Source organism: Rousettus aegyptiacus, unplaced genomic scaffold, assembly GCF_014176215.1.
Source record: "Rousettus aegyptiacus isolate mRouAeg1 unplaced genomic scaffold, mRouAeg1.p scaffold_m13_p_17, whole genome shotgun sequence".
NCBI classification, from domain to species: domain Eukaryota; kingdom Metazoa; phylum Chordata; class Mammalia; order Chiroptera; family Pteropodidae; genus Rousettus; species Rousettus aegyptiacus.
The window spans coordinates 32,060,047-32,072,619 of NW_023416292.1; the positions used below are offsets into that span (position 1 = coordinate 32,060,047).

Below are 12,573 nucleotides of genomic sequence, written 5' to 3' on the forward strand. Positions count from 1 at the left end.
GATTCTCAAGGTGCCGAGAACGAAGTGGCGATGCAGCAAGAAGTGCACGGGGAGAGATGCCCGGCACAAAGGTGTAGAAGTTTAAGGGAGAAAAGGTGGAAAGAGTAGACGAAGTGGGAAACCAGTTTCTCTTTCTCCGCCAAATCATGTAGTCAGTTCCTTCCAAACGTTTTAAAGGACTCCTCTCCCAGATAGCATATCAGCGTCCCGGAGGAAACCAAAAGTTGCACTCCTCTACAAAATGCTGCCAGCCGGAAGGAAAAAGCGTGAACAGGCGGGGACAGGAAATTAAGATTGTCCACTGACTCCGGGAAACTACGGCGTGACGTCACGTCCGACCAAAACAAAATGGCCGGGCAGTTCCTCGCAGCCGGCCGTGCGCGCCTTCAGAACGAACAACTGAGCATGCGTCAGAGCCGCTACGCCGGTGACGTAATTAGCTCGGCAGCGAGCGCAGGCGCATTGACGTGAGCCTGCGCAGACTCAGAAAACTCGGGGGAACTTAAGAATGGCGGGTACAGGTTTGGTGGCCGGAGAGGTGGTGGTGGATGCGCTGCCGTATTTTGACCAAGGTTATGAAGCGCCTGGTGTGCGGGAAGCGGTGAGTTTGCGGTGTCTGTGTAGGTGACTCAGCGCTCGCTGGCTCTTTGTGCTGGAAGAAGCACCTTAACCATTGCTGCCCCTACACTGGCCTCTTTTCTCGTTCTTAGGCTGCGGCGCTGGTGGAGGAGGAAACTCGCAGATACAGACCTACTAAGAACTACCTGAGCTACCTGACAGCCCCGGATTATTCTGCTTTTGAAGTAAGTGTGATGTATTGAGCCTAACGTATGAACCGGGATTCCTGCGAATCTTTATTTAGTTCGAGAGCCTCACCCACGTAAACGTGAATTCCAAATTCCCGCTCTAAGCATCGCTTGCTTGGTTTGTGTAGTTATTGTCAATCCATTGAAAACAGCTAGATAGATAAACCTTTTCCTCCGGAGTTCTTAATGCTCAGACCCACAAAAGGACTTTCTTGGGCTCCGCGAACATCCTAAAAGTGCAAAATTTACTTTGTATGTTTTTCCGGGATAGGTTCCTTGCGTGAATCCTCAATGGGATCCTCTCCTCGCTAAGGACCGCTCTAAAACAAGTGGTCTAGAGTTTTTAAACATACATATAAGCTTAATTGCCTAAGGTCCTGAGAACCGCTGGAGGGCGGCCTTTTTATAAAGCCTAGATGTGTGAATGACTGAAGGGACCGATCATATCTAAATAATATATCATTTAAATATTTAGTTTAGAAGTGCCCTCAAGATACTATTTAGTGTCTAATCAGCTAAGTGAAATGTAAGATATTTTTAAGTTAATGGATTCTGTTAAGCGTTTTAATACATGTTTGGGGGTTTTCCGTTACAGGTAACCCTTTATTTGAAACAATTTTGTTATTGAAACAATATTTATATTGAAGTAACATGAAAAAAATGTTGACTAAGTTTTAAGTGGGAGAGGTTCCTATGATAAACAATTTCCCCATGCTTTTTCTAAATGTCGTTATCCAAATATAGATCTCAGCACATCAGTAACTAAGTACAGTAATGCTTTCTTATGAGATTGATTCCTGAAACTTTCAGATAACTGCAGTCACAAACTTTTTGAACCAGTTTTCTTTTTAGCTCTCTTAAATACATCATGTGCATCTTATCTTTATAATTACTGTACTGATTATTTAACTCTTTTTAATAATAGAAGCTCATAGTCTGCTGAGCTCGCTATCATTTCTAAAGATAGCCCTGTGGACCATATAATTATGTGTTTATTATCCCAATTTTTTTAGATGGGAAAACTGCAGCTTAGAGACGCTAATTCGCCCAAGACCTAAACCACTCCTCAAACTGTATTTGAAACTGCTCTTTCATTAATTCATTTAACAACTATTTATGAAGGTCTGTGCTATTGCCAGGTATGGGGGAACAGGATAGGCAAGATCTGTACTCATGGAGCTTACATTCTAGAGTGTGAATACAGACAAATAAGTCAGAAAATTATTAGGTTACTGATAAAGCTATACAGAGAATTAAAGTGATGCGATTCAGTGACTGGGTGACAACTTTAGACAGGATGGTGGAGGGAGACCTGTCTAAATTGGGATGAGTGTTTCATGACAGGGATCGTTTTCATCTTCTTCACCACTTAGAACAGTGCCTGGCACAGGATAGGCACCCAAATATTTATCAATTGGATGTATGGAGAACTTCTAAGGCAGTGAAAACACTGTGCCAGGCACCCCTGGAGTTCTCTTCATGCCTTAGCCCTGTGAGCACCAGCTCAGTCTTTGGAGAGAGTTGAATTAAAACTCCAGAACTGTCACTTACTAGTCTTGTGAGTTAGATTAGGGCACCTATGTTAATGGCTCAAGACTGCTTGTACTGCATTTTTATAGTTTCTTCATCTTATTGTTAGTTGTTATTCCTTATCTATCACTCTGCATAGCCTCTAGTTAGAATAGCCTTGTTTTCTGCAGGAAACTAGATAACTACATTTTTTTAAAGCCGGGTGTAACTCAGCAGTAGTCCAAAAAAAAAAAACACTTTCTCCAATAAGAAATGCTTAATATAAAACTTTTAAACAAGGAATATGGGCTTCTGGAAGGCCTTTTTTTCCTTTAGGCTGTTAAAGTTGAAGCCCTCAAAATGGAAATTATGTGGGGTAACTCTGGTATTCCTATAAATGAATATTTCACTTAAGCAGTTTTTTATACTCGGCTGGAAATATCCAGAACAGAAATAGAATAGGCTATTGACCAAAACATTGGACTCAAAGAAGTAAAGTTATACCACCTCTTTTTTGAAAACAGTAAATTTGTTAGACCAGATAGTAGAAACCAGTTCCCTTTGCCCCTTCCCCCTTTCTCCATTCTTGGCAAAGAGTAAAGTGTGAAAATAGCAGCCACGACCAAAAAAGGAGATATAGGCTTAGGCTCATTTATGTCTTAAGTCCTCTTCTGCCTCTCCCCATAAATACTTAGATAAGTGGTTCTCAGCTCTGGCGACTTCATTTTAAGATCAGTGGGGGTGTTAAAAACAAAAGTTATAGTCATGTCTACCTCAACAGTTAAATTGGGGTGGGATGTAGAAAGGGTGAGATGTGGCTGGGATTGGAGTTGTTTTTGGAGCTCTCAGGTCATTTCTAATGTGCTGCTGGACCTGAGAACCACTAATCTAGGATAAATCCTCTTCTCTGTGGGCCACTTTACCTATGAAGAGAGAGAGTGTGTGTTCTTCAGATCCTAGAGAATATTTAATGCAGAGAAGACAGGAGAAAGGAAATGATCTGTTAAAATGGATAATAATGAAGTATAAATATTGAAATAGATTAGAGTCATCGTTTGGTGGTGGTTAATTTTAGTTTGTTGACATGATTTTGAAAATAATTCTTTCTCTCATTTATACATCAGACCGACATAATGAGAAATGAATTTGAAAGACTGGCTGCTCGGCAACCAATTGAATTGCTCAGTATGAAACGGTAAGTCCTGTTTCTGGATTCAGCTGGGCTCAGAGCATTGTGTAATATTTTCTTTTTTTTTTTTTTTTTTTTTTTTTAAGGCAAGGCAACCCTTGGTTGACCTCACAGATTACAAGGACCTTGTCAGCTTAGCATCCTTTATTTTTTATTTTTTACGCCTACAGCACCTGGTCTTCCTAGGTGGTCTCCCATTCAAGTACTAACCAGGCCCGACCCTACTTAGCTTCCGAGATCAGACAGAATTGGGCTTGTTCAGGGTGGCATGGCCCTAGAGCATTGTTTAATTTTAATTTATTAGTAAAACTACTATAGCCATGTTAAAATAAATGTAGAAAGGGAAAAATTTTTGTCTTTTTTTATATATTTGTTTTTTCATAAAATAGTGGTTCATAGAATCCTGTGTTAATGTTCAAAGATATTCTTTACAGTGTTGTTTAAAAGTCTAATATTTTAAAATCCGACTGTAGGAGAATGGTTAATTGTAACGAAGTTCATGCTTAAGAATTCCCAAGGAAATGTTCCCGATTACACCTGTAGTTCTTCACTGACAAAACGAGTGTTAGGGCCTCTAATGACCCCGCTTCATTCCTCTGCAAGGCGGCTTTAGGCAGCGCGGAGAGCCCACGTGGTTGGACTTCGTTTCCACAACCCCCCCCACCGACCTCCCCACCCCCCACCACTTCACATGACTGTTTCTCCTTCCTCAGGGAGAGAAAAAAAACGAAACCACCCTTCGTTCCTTTCTCCAAAATGGAGAATTGGCTTGCTTAACATCTGCGGTCCCTTCCAGTTCTGAAAGAACTGTGGAATTATGAGAACCACAAAGTAATCTGTCAGAGCAAAGTCCTTCAGAAGAGGGCTTCGTGACCAGTGAGGCTGTCTCCCCAGCATGCCTGTAGACTGACTGACTGTCAGAGGGATTCGAGTCTGTGGCACTAGAGGACCAGTTCCTGTCTGGTTTGAGTGACAGGCAGGACGACGGCCGCCGACTCCTTTGTGCTGCCGTTTCCAGGTGCTTGTGCTGTAAGGGTTTTCATGGCACTACCTCCTTTAGGGTAGTAGGTTTAAAACCATAGGTAATGACTTATTAAGCAGCAGATTGTGAAGTAAATTTAGTTAGGTACCACAGCACTTTTTTAAGGAAATGGGATAGAAAATGTCAGAATGCATTCCATGTAAAGATAAGTATTGTTTTGTGAAATTTTTGTGCAGTTATGTGTATTTGTGTACTGGGTCACAGTGTAAAATGTTTTTTATTGTAAGTTATAATCAGAAAGTTGAAAAATGCCACATTTATAAGATGTATGTTTAAAGCTTTTTTTAAAAAAATGAAATGCCGTATTCTTGATCCTGGTTGCATGTTTCTCAAATTTTTTCCAGGAATAATTTTAAGGTTTTACAGTATCTAGTAAAAACATTAAAGTGGAAATTAAAACTTACTTTGTAGTAACTCTAATAATGAGCTGAGATTTGTGAAGAGTACATTTGCTGGCTCTTGGCAGTGTTGAAGGACTGGGTATGAAGAAAATAGAGTGAGGTCCAGTATTTTTCTCTAGAGGGGTGTGGTTCATGAGTTTGAAATGAGGGTTGATGGATGTAGGCATATTTACAAAAATGCATATTTACAAAAATGATAACAGTTTTTGTATCCCGCTTTTTTCTTTAGTACATTCCAAAGGTTTTAATGTTTTAAGTATTCTTCAGTAATATCATTTAATAGCTAATATAACAGCCATTTATGTGAATGTACTTCAGCTGAGTGAATCAGTTCACGTTGATAAGAACATTTTTTTGTTCCTGTATATAATGGTGCTGTCTTATATGTAAATTAATTGCTCCTCAGGATAAATAGTTTTATTATTATTTTGAGATCTGCATCTTATCGCCAGTCTTCTGTAGTTTTTGTATTGTATGTAGATCTATGAGGCATTCTGTTGGGAGGAGAGAGAAAAGATTTGGGGGAATATGTAGTTTTATTTTATGGTTGTTTAATTTCAGGTATGAACTTCCAGCCCCTTCCTCTGGTCAGAAAAATGACATTACTGCATGGCAAGAATGTGTGAACAATTCTATGGCCCAGTTAGAGCATCAAGCAGTCCGAATCGAGAATCTTGAACTGATGTCACAGCATGGATGCAACGCCTGGAAAGTATATAATGAGTAAGGAGCTTTTTGTTTTGCTTTACAAAGAAAACCCACGCCACTCACAACTTTGACATTTTTTTTTTAATGTGGGAAGTAGGTAGGGGAAATGGGATTAAAATAGCAGAGTTGAACTTTCACTTGGGATCATGTCCGAGGCCCATAACCCATATGAAAGGCCACTGCTTTGAGACCCACCTCATAGTTTGAATACTAAAGGGACCTAAACCTGACTGCCACGTTTATTGCATAATGTTGTAATAAAATGAGTTCCGAGGTCTAACTTACATCACACCTTGGCAGGACGTAATCCTTAACGTGGGGGACGGTTTATGCAGTTGATTCTCCTTAGTTGCATGTTATGTTCTATAGAATTGGCCTTGAATACTTAATTAGCAAACACTGTCCTAGTTCTCCTGGGAGAAATATGTACATACGTATATGTACACATCTCACATAGATTACACACGTAAATCCGAAAAACAACTTATCCTGGCAGATTCTGTTTTCTTTATAAAGAGAAAACAAAGTTCAGAAGTGTTAAGTAGCTTGCCAGAGTTGGAAATTAAACTTCATCCTTTGGTCGTCTCCGTAGAAGACCTCAAACAAGGCGGAGCGTCTTCCTGCTTCACTCCACCTGGGAACATGCACATCTGGCAGCTCACATCTTTCGCTGCTCTGAGCACGTCTGCAAATGCTTGGAAAACGCTACAAGTATTCGACTTTGGGGTTAGAAATAAATTTGAAAGAGTAGGAAAGTTCATAAATACAAAATCCGCAAATAATAAGAATCAACTATGTAGAGAAAACCAGAAACAAAAGTATCAGAACAAGCCACCGAGGTCCCGTTTCTGTTGCATATAACTAGCTTCAGGTTTTGTAATCTATCTGGGGTTCAGTTTCCTTATTCGTAATATTAGGCAGTTAGATGACCTTTGTAGCTCCTTTGAGCTCTCCAGGTCCCCTGAATGTCTACTCACAGTTCGAGAAAAGGCCACTGAACCTCATGAGTGTGCAAAAAACTGTTTGTTAGAGTATGTTTCCTAAATAATAAAAAAGAATCACAAAATGATAAATACCTTTTCTCGGATTTTCAGAATTAGGTTTAATATGGACAAGTAAGGCTCCATTGGGCAAAATCCAGAATTTGGGAAGCTACAGAACAAATCTTTCTTTGGTAAATATGTTGCAAGGGAGATAAATGAAAAATGGAGTTAAAAGACAGATCAATCCAAGAAAATTTGTGTGTCAAATGGAAAAATGTGATCTTTTTTCTCAAGAAGCTTTAACTAGTTGAGATAAGATAGTCTATGCCAAATAACCAGTGGTACTTCGGGGCCAGTATGGGGAGAAGCGTTGCAGTTGTGTTCTATGATCTGTAAACTACAGAGATCCAGAGAAGGGACATTAAGAATTAGGGTCTTTAAGAAGGGGTGAAATTTGGACATTTAGAGTAGAGTGAGAACATTTCAGGAATAGTGGAAAACATGCATGCAGGAACAAAAGTAAAAAAAAAAAACAAAAAACAAAAACAAACAAACATTAAATTGAGGAGAACACTGCTGTCAACTTGCCTAGAAACTGACCTTTAATAATTTCTCATGGGGTGGCTCCATAGAGTAGTGGTTGGCACATCTGCTTGACACGCAGAAGGTCCTGGGTTCCCGCCCCAGGTGGAGCCATGGACCATACCCTGGGTGCCTGCTGTGAGCTTGTGGGAGGAGATGCCCCGCCTTCAGAAATCCAGTTCGTAAGGGGAGATAGCAACATCTGTAGGTCAGGGGTGGAAGTGGGAAGGAGGAATTAAAGAGGGGGAAAAAAATAATATTTCCTCATTACCTGCAAGGTCAGGTTCATACTATTTAGCCTGGTACTCAAGGCAAAAGGCTGTACCTCAGCTGTAGCCTTTGACTCCAGCCAAACTAGTCCTCGCTAGTGAACATCATAAACCCGTCCCGGGCCCTTACTCATGCCTTGCCACTTCCTGGAATGCTTTACCTATGCCACCCAGATTCAGTGTGCGTTAGGCCCAACCCTAATCTGTTCCGTTGTCTTTCTTGATTGAAATTCTGCCTCTGCTACTCTCTCCCTCTCTGAGTAACTACACTGATTACTGTGCACGTCATTTATTTTCCATCAGTTACATAACACTTCTGCATTGGCCATTCCCCAAGCATATTTTGTCTCCTCCAAACCCACTGGATGCTTCTCCAGAGGAGGTGTACTGTATGTTATCAACGTTAAGTTTTTCTCCTCATGAAAGCATTTGAGAGCATCAAACACGCTGGGCAGAAAGCTTCCAGCTCTAAGTAGATCTTGGCGCAGGACTCCTAGAAAATAGTATTTTGTTAATAGAGAGCATTCTGTACCCTGATTTTATAAATAAGCAGGCTTAGTTCCAGTGATGTCAAGTGACGCATCCAAGGACAGACGGCTGTTTAGGGGGTAGCTAGGACTAGAACCCATCTTCTGACTCACTGTACAATGCAGCAGGTTTTACTAGAAATAAGTTGAGAGTACTCGAGGGGAGACTTGTACACTGAAGAGGGAGATGGGCGAAGGGGGGGAGACACGTAAACTGGAGGAGGTAATTGAAAGGAAAGCTGTTACTGGCCAGTTTCCTTCTCTTTAGGCAGCAGTAGACGGGAGAGGAGAATGACAAGGTAAAGATAGATGCAGAAATACAGAAGTGAAAGGGTTTAAATGGGTGTATTTACACCAGATATTTCTATATTCTCTATGAAAAGTTCACAGAGTTAGGGTACCAGTAAACTGCTCAGGCTCTAGAATTTAGAAGACCTGAAATAGAATTCCGCTCTGACACTCTTTTACCTTTACCAAGTTACTTAATCTAAGTCTCATTTTCTCATCTACGAAGTAAGGATCATCATACCTACCTCAAAGAATTCTTGTGAGAATTAAATGAGCTAATATTTTAGTGTCTAATATGGTGTTTGGTGCAGAGAACTCAATAAAGATTATTTTTGAGCAAAGAAAATTGACCTTGAATCAACTAGATAGTTCATTTTTAGTTGGTCCTATTAGATTTTAATGTACATTCATTTTTCTGTTTTTCTTCCTTAGAAATCTAGTTCATATGATTGAACACGCACAGAAAGAGCTCCAGAAGTTAAGGTAAAGTGCGTTTTCCTCTTATTTCAGAATAAAGTTTGGGCAAATAGAAGAAAAGGGAACCAGTGGACTCTGGTCATGAGAGTAAGCAGTGGCTGATCCACTCTTTGTCCAGCTTCTGGCCTTGGGTTTGCCCTCTGAGTGGAGGAGAAATAGATCTGAGGCCTAAAAATATCTCTGCCAGATCTTTTGCAATTTGCAAGTCTGCAAACATTGAAAGAGCGCTTTTAGAAGGGGGAAAAGTTGCAGGATAACACGTATATTTTGATTTATGTGAAAGGAAAAAAAAAAACTCTGCATGCACAAACACAGGTAGAAAAGAGTCTGGGAGGACACCCACCGAAAACCGCGCAGCAGTTATCAGGGAGAAAAAGAAGAATGTGTGAGGAAGGGATTTAAAATTTTAATCTCTGCGTGTGTGTGTTTAATTTTCACAGTGAGCATGTTTTATGAAATTTAAAGTTGAAAAATAATTAGAAGAAATTTAATCCTTGGAATTAGTGGATAACTGTTCTTCTCAAGGGATTAAAAATGTATTATATTGATTATGGATTTTTCTTTTGATTGTAGTCTTATGTTAAAATGCAAGTGGGTTGTATAAACAATTTTTTATAGGAAACATATTCAAGATTTAAACTGGCAGCGAAAGAACATGCAACTCACAGCAGGATCAAAATTAAGAGAAATGGAGTCAAAGTGAGTACCTGTAATTTCATCATTTAAATTACGTAGCAAATTTAAGATCAAGGTTCAACAATGTGATTCAAACAGTATTCAAACGGAATGCCGCAAGTGCCAAAGAAATGCTGTTTTCTGAATCGTGCTCTTCACTGCTTTGCTTCTTTCTGAAGAATGAGCTTGGAAGGCAATCAAAGTTGCCAAAATCTGAACCACTGCTAATTGAGTCAGGTCTTAGAGTGCCTGTTTGCAGTTCATCATTTCTGCTCTGAATGGAATTTTACCTATTTTTAAAGGGAAAAAATTACCTATGTTTTAAATTCGTCCAGGAAGTATGGATATTCTATACTTTCTTGCTAATTTGTTTGCATCTCAGTTTTCTTATCCTTTGTTTATATATTTTATTTTTTAAATGTTCTTCATATACACGAATAAGTTTATACAGATCTTTAAATATAATCATGAATTTTTGTATAATTTCTTTTCTTTTTTGCTCTGCTCTTTATCTTTTCTCCATCACGCACCTCACGTTATCTGTTATGCATCTTCTCATGTTTTTTCAAGCTAATCTTCTAAATTTCCATATTATTTGTCCTAGAGATTTTCTCCTGTGGTCAGGGAAAGGCTTCTTGGATCTCTGGAATTTTTTTTTATCAGTTCTAGAAATTTCTCCGTTTTTCTTTAACTGTTGCCTCTGCCCTGTGTTCTCTTCTTTTTTGGTTAACCCAGTTAAATACTGTCTTCCTTCACTCTTTCCTGTCTCTTCAACTCTTTCTGATTTCCCTTTTTAATTAAACTTTCTATTTTGAGATAATTACAGATTCATATGCCATTGTAAGAAATAATGCGGAGAGACCCTGTGCGCCCTTTACTCACTTTCCCCCATTGTGGAAAGTTAAAAGTGAACACCAGTGTTAAGGCCCTGGCTCAAAATGTGTATCTGATAAAATCTTCTAGGAGAAATTTTACAATGAGTAATTTTTCCTTTATTTTTTTGTTCTAGTTGGGTATCCCTGGTCAGTAAGAATTATGAGATTGAAAGGACTATTGTGCAATTAGAAAATGAAATCTTTCAAATTAAGCAGCAACACGGAGAGGCCAACAAAGAAAACATCCGACAAGACTTCTGAAAAGGAATTAATTCTGTGGGTAGAAAAGGAAGGCAAGCTGGGCCCTCACAGAAGATCAGGCATCTGAACTGTGAAGGACATAGCATCTTACAGAAGTTATCAGTGGTTAAGTGTGTAGAAACCATAGAGTGAACTATTTTGTTTGCAAGTAGCAAAATAAAAAATTTTAACTTGGTGATATTTTTTGCCATTAAAAAAGACTTTCAAAATAACTATGATTTTAGAATAATATTATATCACAGAATAAATTTTGAGCCACGCTTGGACCTTTTTTATATCCAAGAGATCTTTGTTGAAAGCTTTCAACTTGTCCAGGAATTAGAATTTCCGGTTTATATGTTTCAAATAAGGACATAATTCTATACAAATTCTTGATTATCAAATGAGTTAAATATAGTGGCTCCAAGTACATCACATGTCATCATTCTCATCATAGGTAAGTTACATAAAACTTAGTTTGTGCTGAGTGCTGTTCTACACGCTTTAGATAAATGAACTGAATTTACATGAATAAAAAAAATCATTTGATCCTCAGAAAAACCTTAGGAAGTAGCTACTGTTGTTCCCATACACAGACACACAACAGGTGCGGTTTTAACTTGCCCACGTTCATCCAGGTTTCAGACTGATAGTCTAGCACTGGAGTTGTGTCCTTACCCCTGAACTTATAGGGAGTTAAAAAGTGTAAAAGATTTCCTGCCGAATTCAGAAAAAATATTTGCAACATATCAAAGAACAAATAGTCTCCAGGTAAAAAGACCTTTACAAATCACTGCTACATATTTATAATGGCGAGGGAGATGGAGCAGAGAATTACATTTTAATTTTAATTTTAATGGATTAAAAAATGAGTTGAGCATGAAACATTGCAATCTTTTTTTTTTTTTTTTTAACTGTATTGCCTTATGGGAGGATTTGTTCCACTTTGCCTGATCCAATTAGCTGTACCTACTCAGCCCCAAGAAATTGTATCTTTTGTTCTTCCTTGCCTGAGAGACTAGATTTCAAGTAATCCCTGCCCCTTGCCAAACTCCTGTTTCTGTGATGTTCCCTCAGAGCCCTCACTTTCTTGTTCTGTTTTGCTGGTGAATCCCAGTCCAGTGTAGTGACCAGATCGTGGAGCTTGTGTATTTCTGTGGCCTACCATAGAAGCCAGCAGCTCCAGTGAGTGACAAATAGTGAAATAAGACTGATGAATTCTGTTTCTTTAAACTGATCATACTCATAAAATGTTATCCCACTGATTGATTGAGATTCCACATGTCCACAAATAACTACTGGAGTTTGAGGATGGCCCCAGCAAAGCTAAGAGAAAACAGCGTGCGTGACATTGGATGAACTGCCGCGGGTTACCCAGCCGTGCTGCCAGGCCTTCGCTGTGCAAGCCAATAAACTGCCTGTTTTGCAAGTTGTTTGAGTTGGATTTCCTGTCACTTACAGCATAAACCATTCTGACTTAAGCTCTCAAGGTAAAATGCCCAGGTTTTTTTTCTGCAAGAGAGTTAACATATGTAGCAAAACAATTGATTTTTACACTGGTTATCTCACAATATACAATTTGGTTCGAGGTCCCTTCTGTTGTCATCTTACAAGGGAAAAATACTGGGCAGAGATGAGTGAAATAGTCACCCTTAGCTATCAACCTCGAGAGACCGAGCTTCCTAACCCATACGGAAGAAATCTCTCAGTTCCCATCAAGTTCACTGGCATGTTTGTAATTTGTCTTAAATATTTTAATCACATTACCACTTGTAATTTTCAAAAAAAAAAAATTTATTCTTAATTTTTATAAAATACATGTTTTCTCCTCCCCTTCCTCCCCCCTCTGCCTTCCGTTCTACCCTCCATTCCAGTGTGTTATCACTGTCGCCCCGAACCTAGTGCTATAACAGTGACATGCGTTTATCGTCTCTCACAGTTCAGGTACAGAGTACTCTGGGCTGCTCTCACCTTGTGGTCAAATGGTGGCCGGGACTAGTGT

At 39.2% G+C, this 12,573-nt stretch overlaps 1 protein-coding gene and 1 pseudogene across 1 annotated transcript; one reads left to right on the plus strand and one right to left on the minus strand.

Annotated features, from left to right (window-relative positions):
• The first annotated feature begins 467 nt into the window (after positions 1 to 467).
• BCAS2 (BCAS2 pre-mRNA processing factor) lies at positions 468 to 12,000 on the plus strand. The gene is made up of 7 exons (XM_016124398.2): positions 468 to 601; positions 711 to 803; positions 3,440 to 3,510; positions 5,509 to 5,670; positions 8,737 to 8,787; positions 9,400 to 9,480; positions 10,466 to 12,000. The coding sequence occupies exons 1-7, from the start codon at positions 509 to 511 to the stop codon at positions 10,590 to 10,592; spliced, it is 678 nt and encodes a 225-aa protein (XP_015979884.1). The 5' UTR covers positions 468 to 508; the 3' UTR covers positions 10,593 to 12,000.
• Positions 3,666 to 3,784, minus strand: LOC118613063 (annotated as a pseudogene).
• Positions 12,001 to 12,573: the final 573 nt, after the last annotated feature.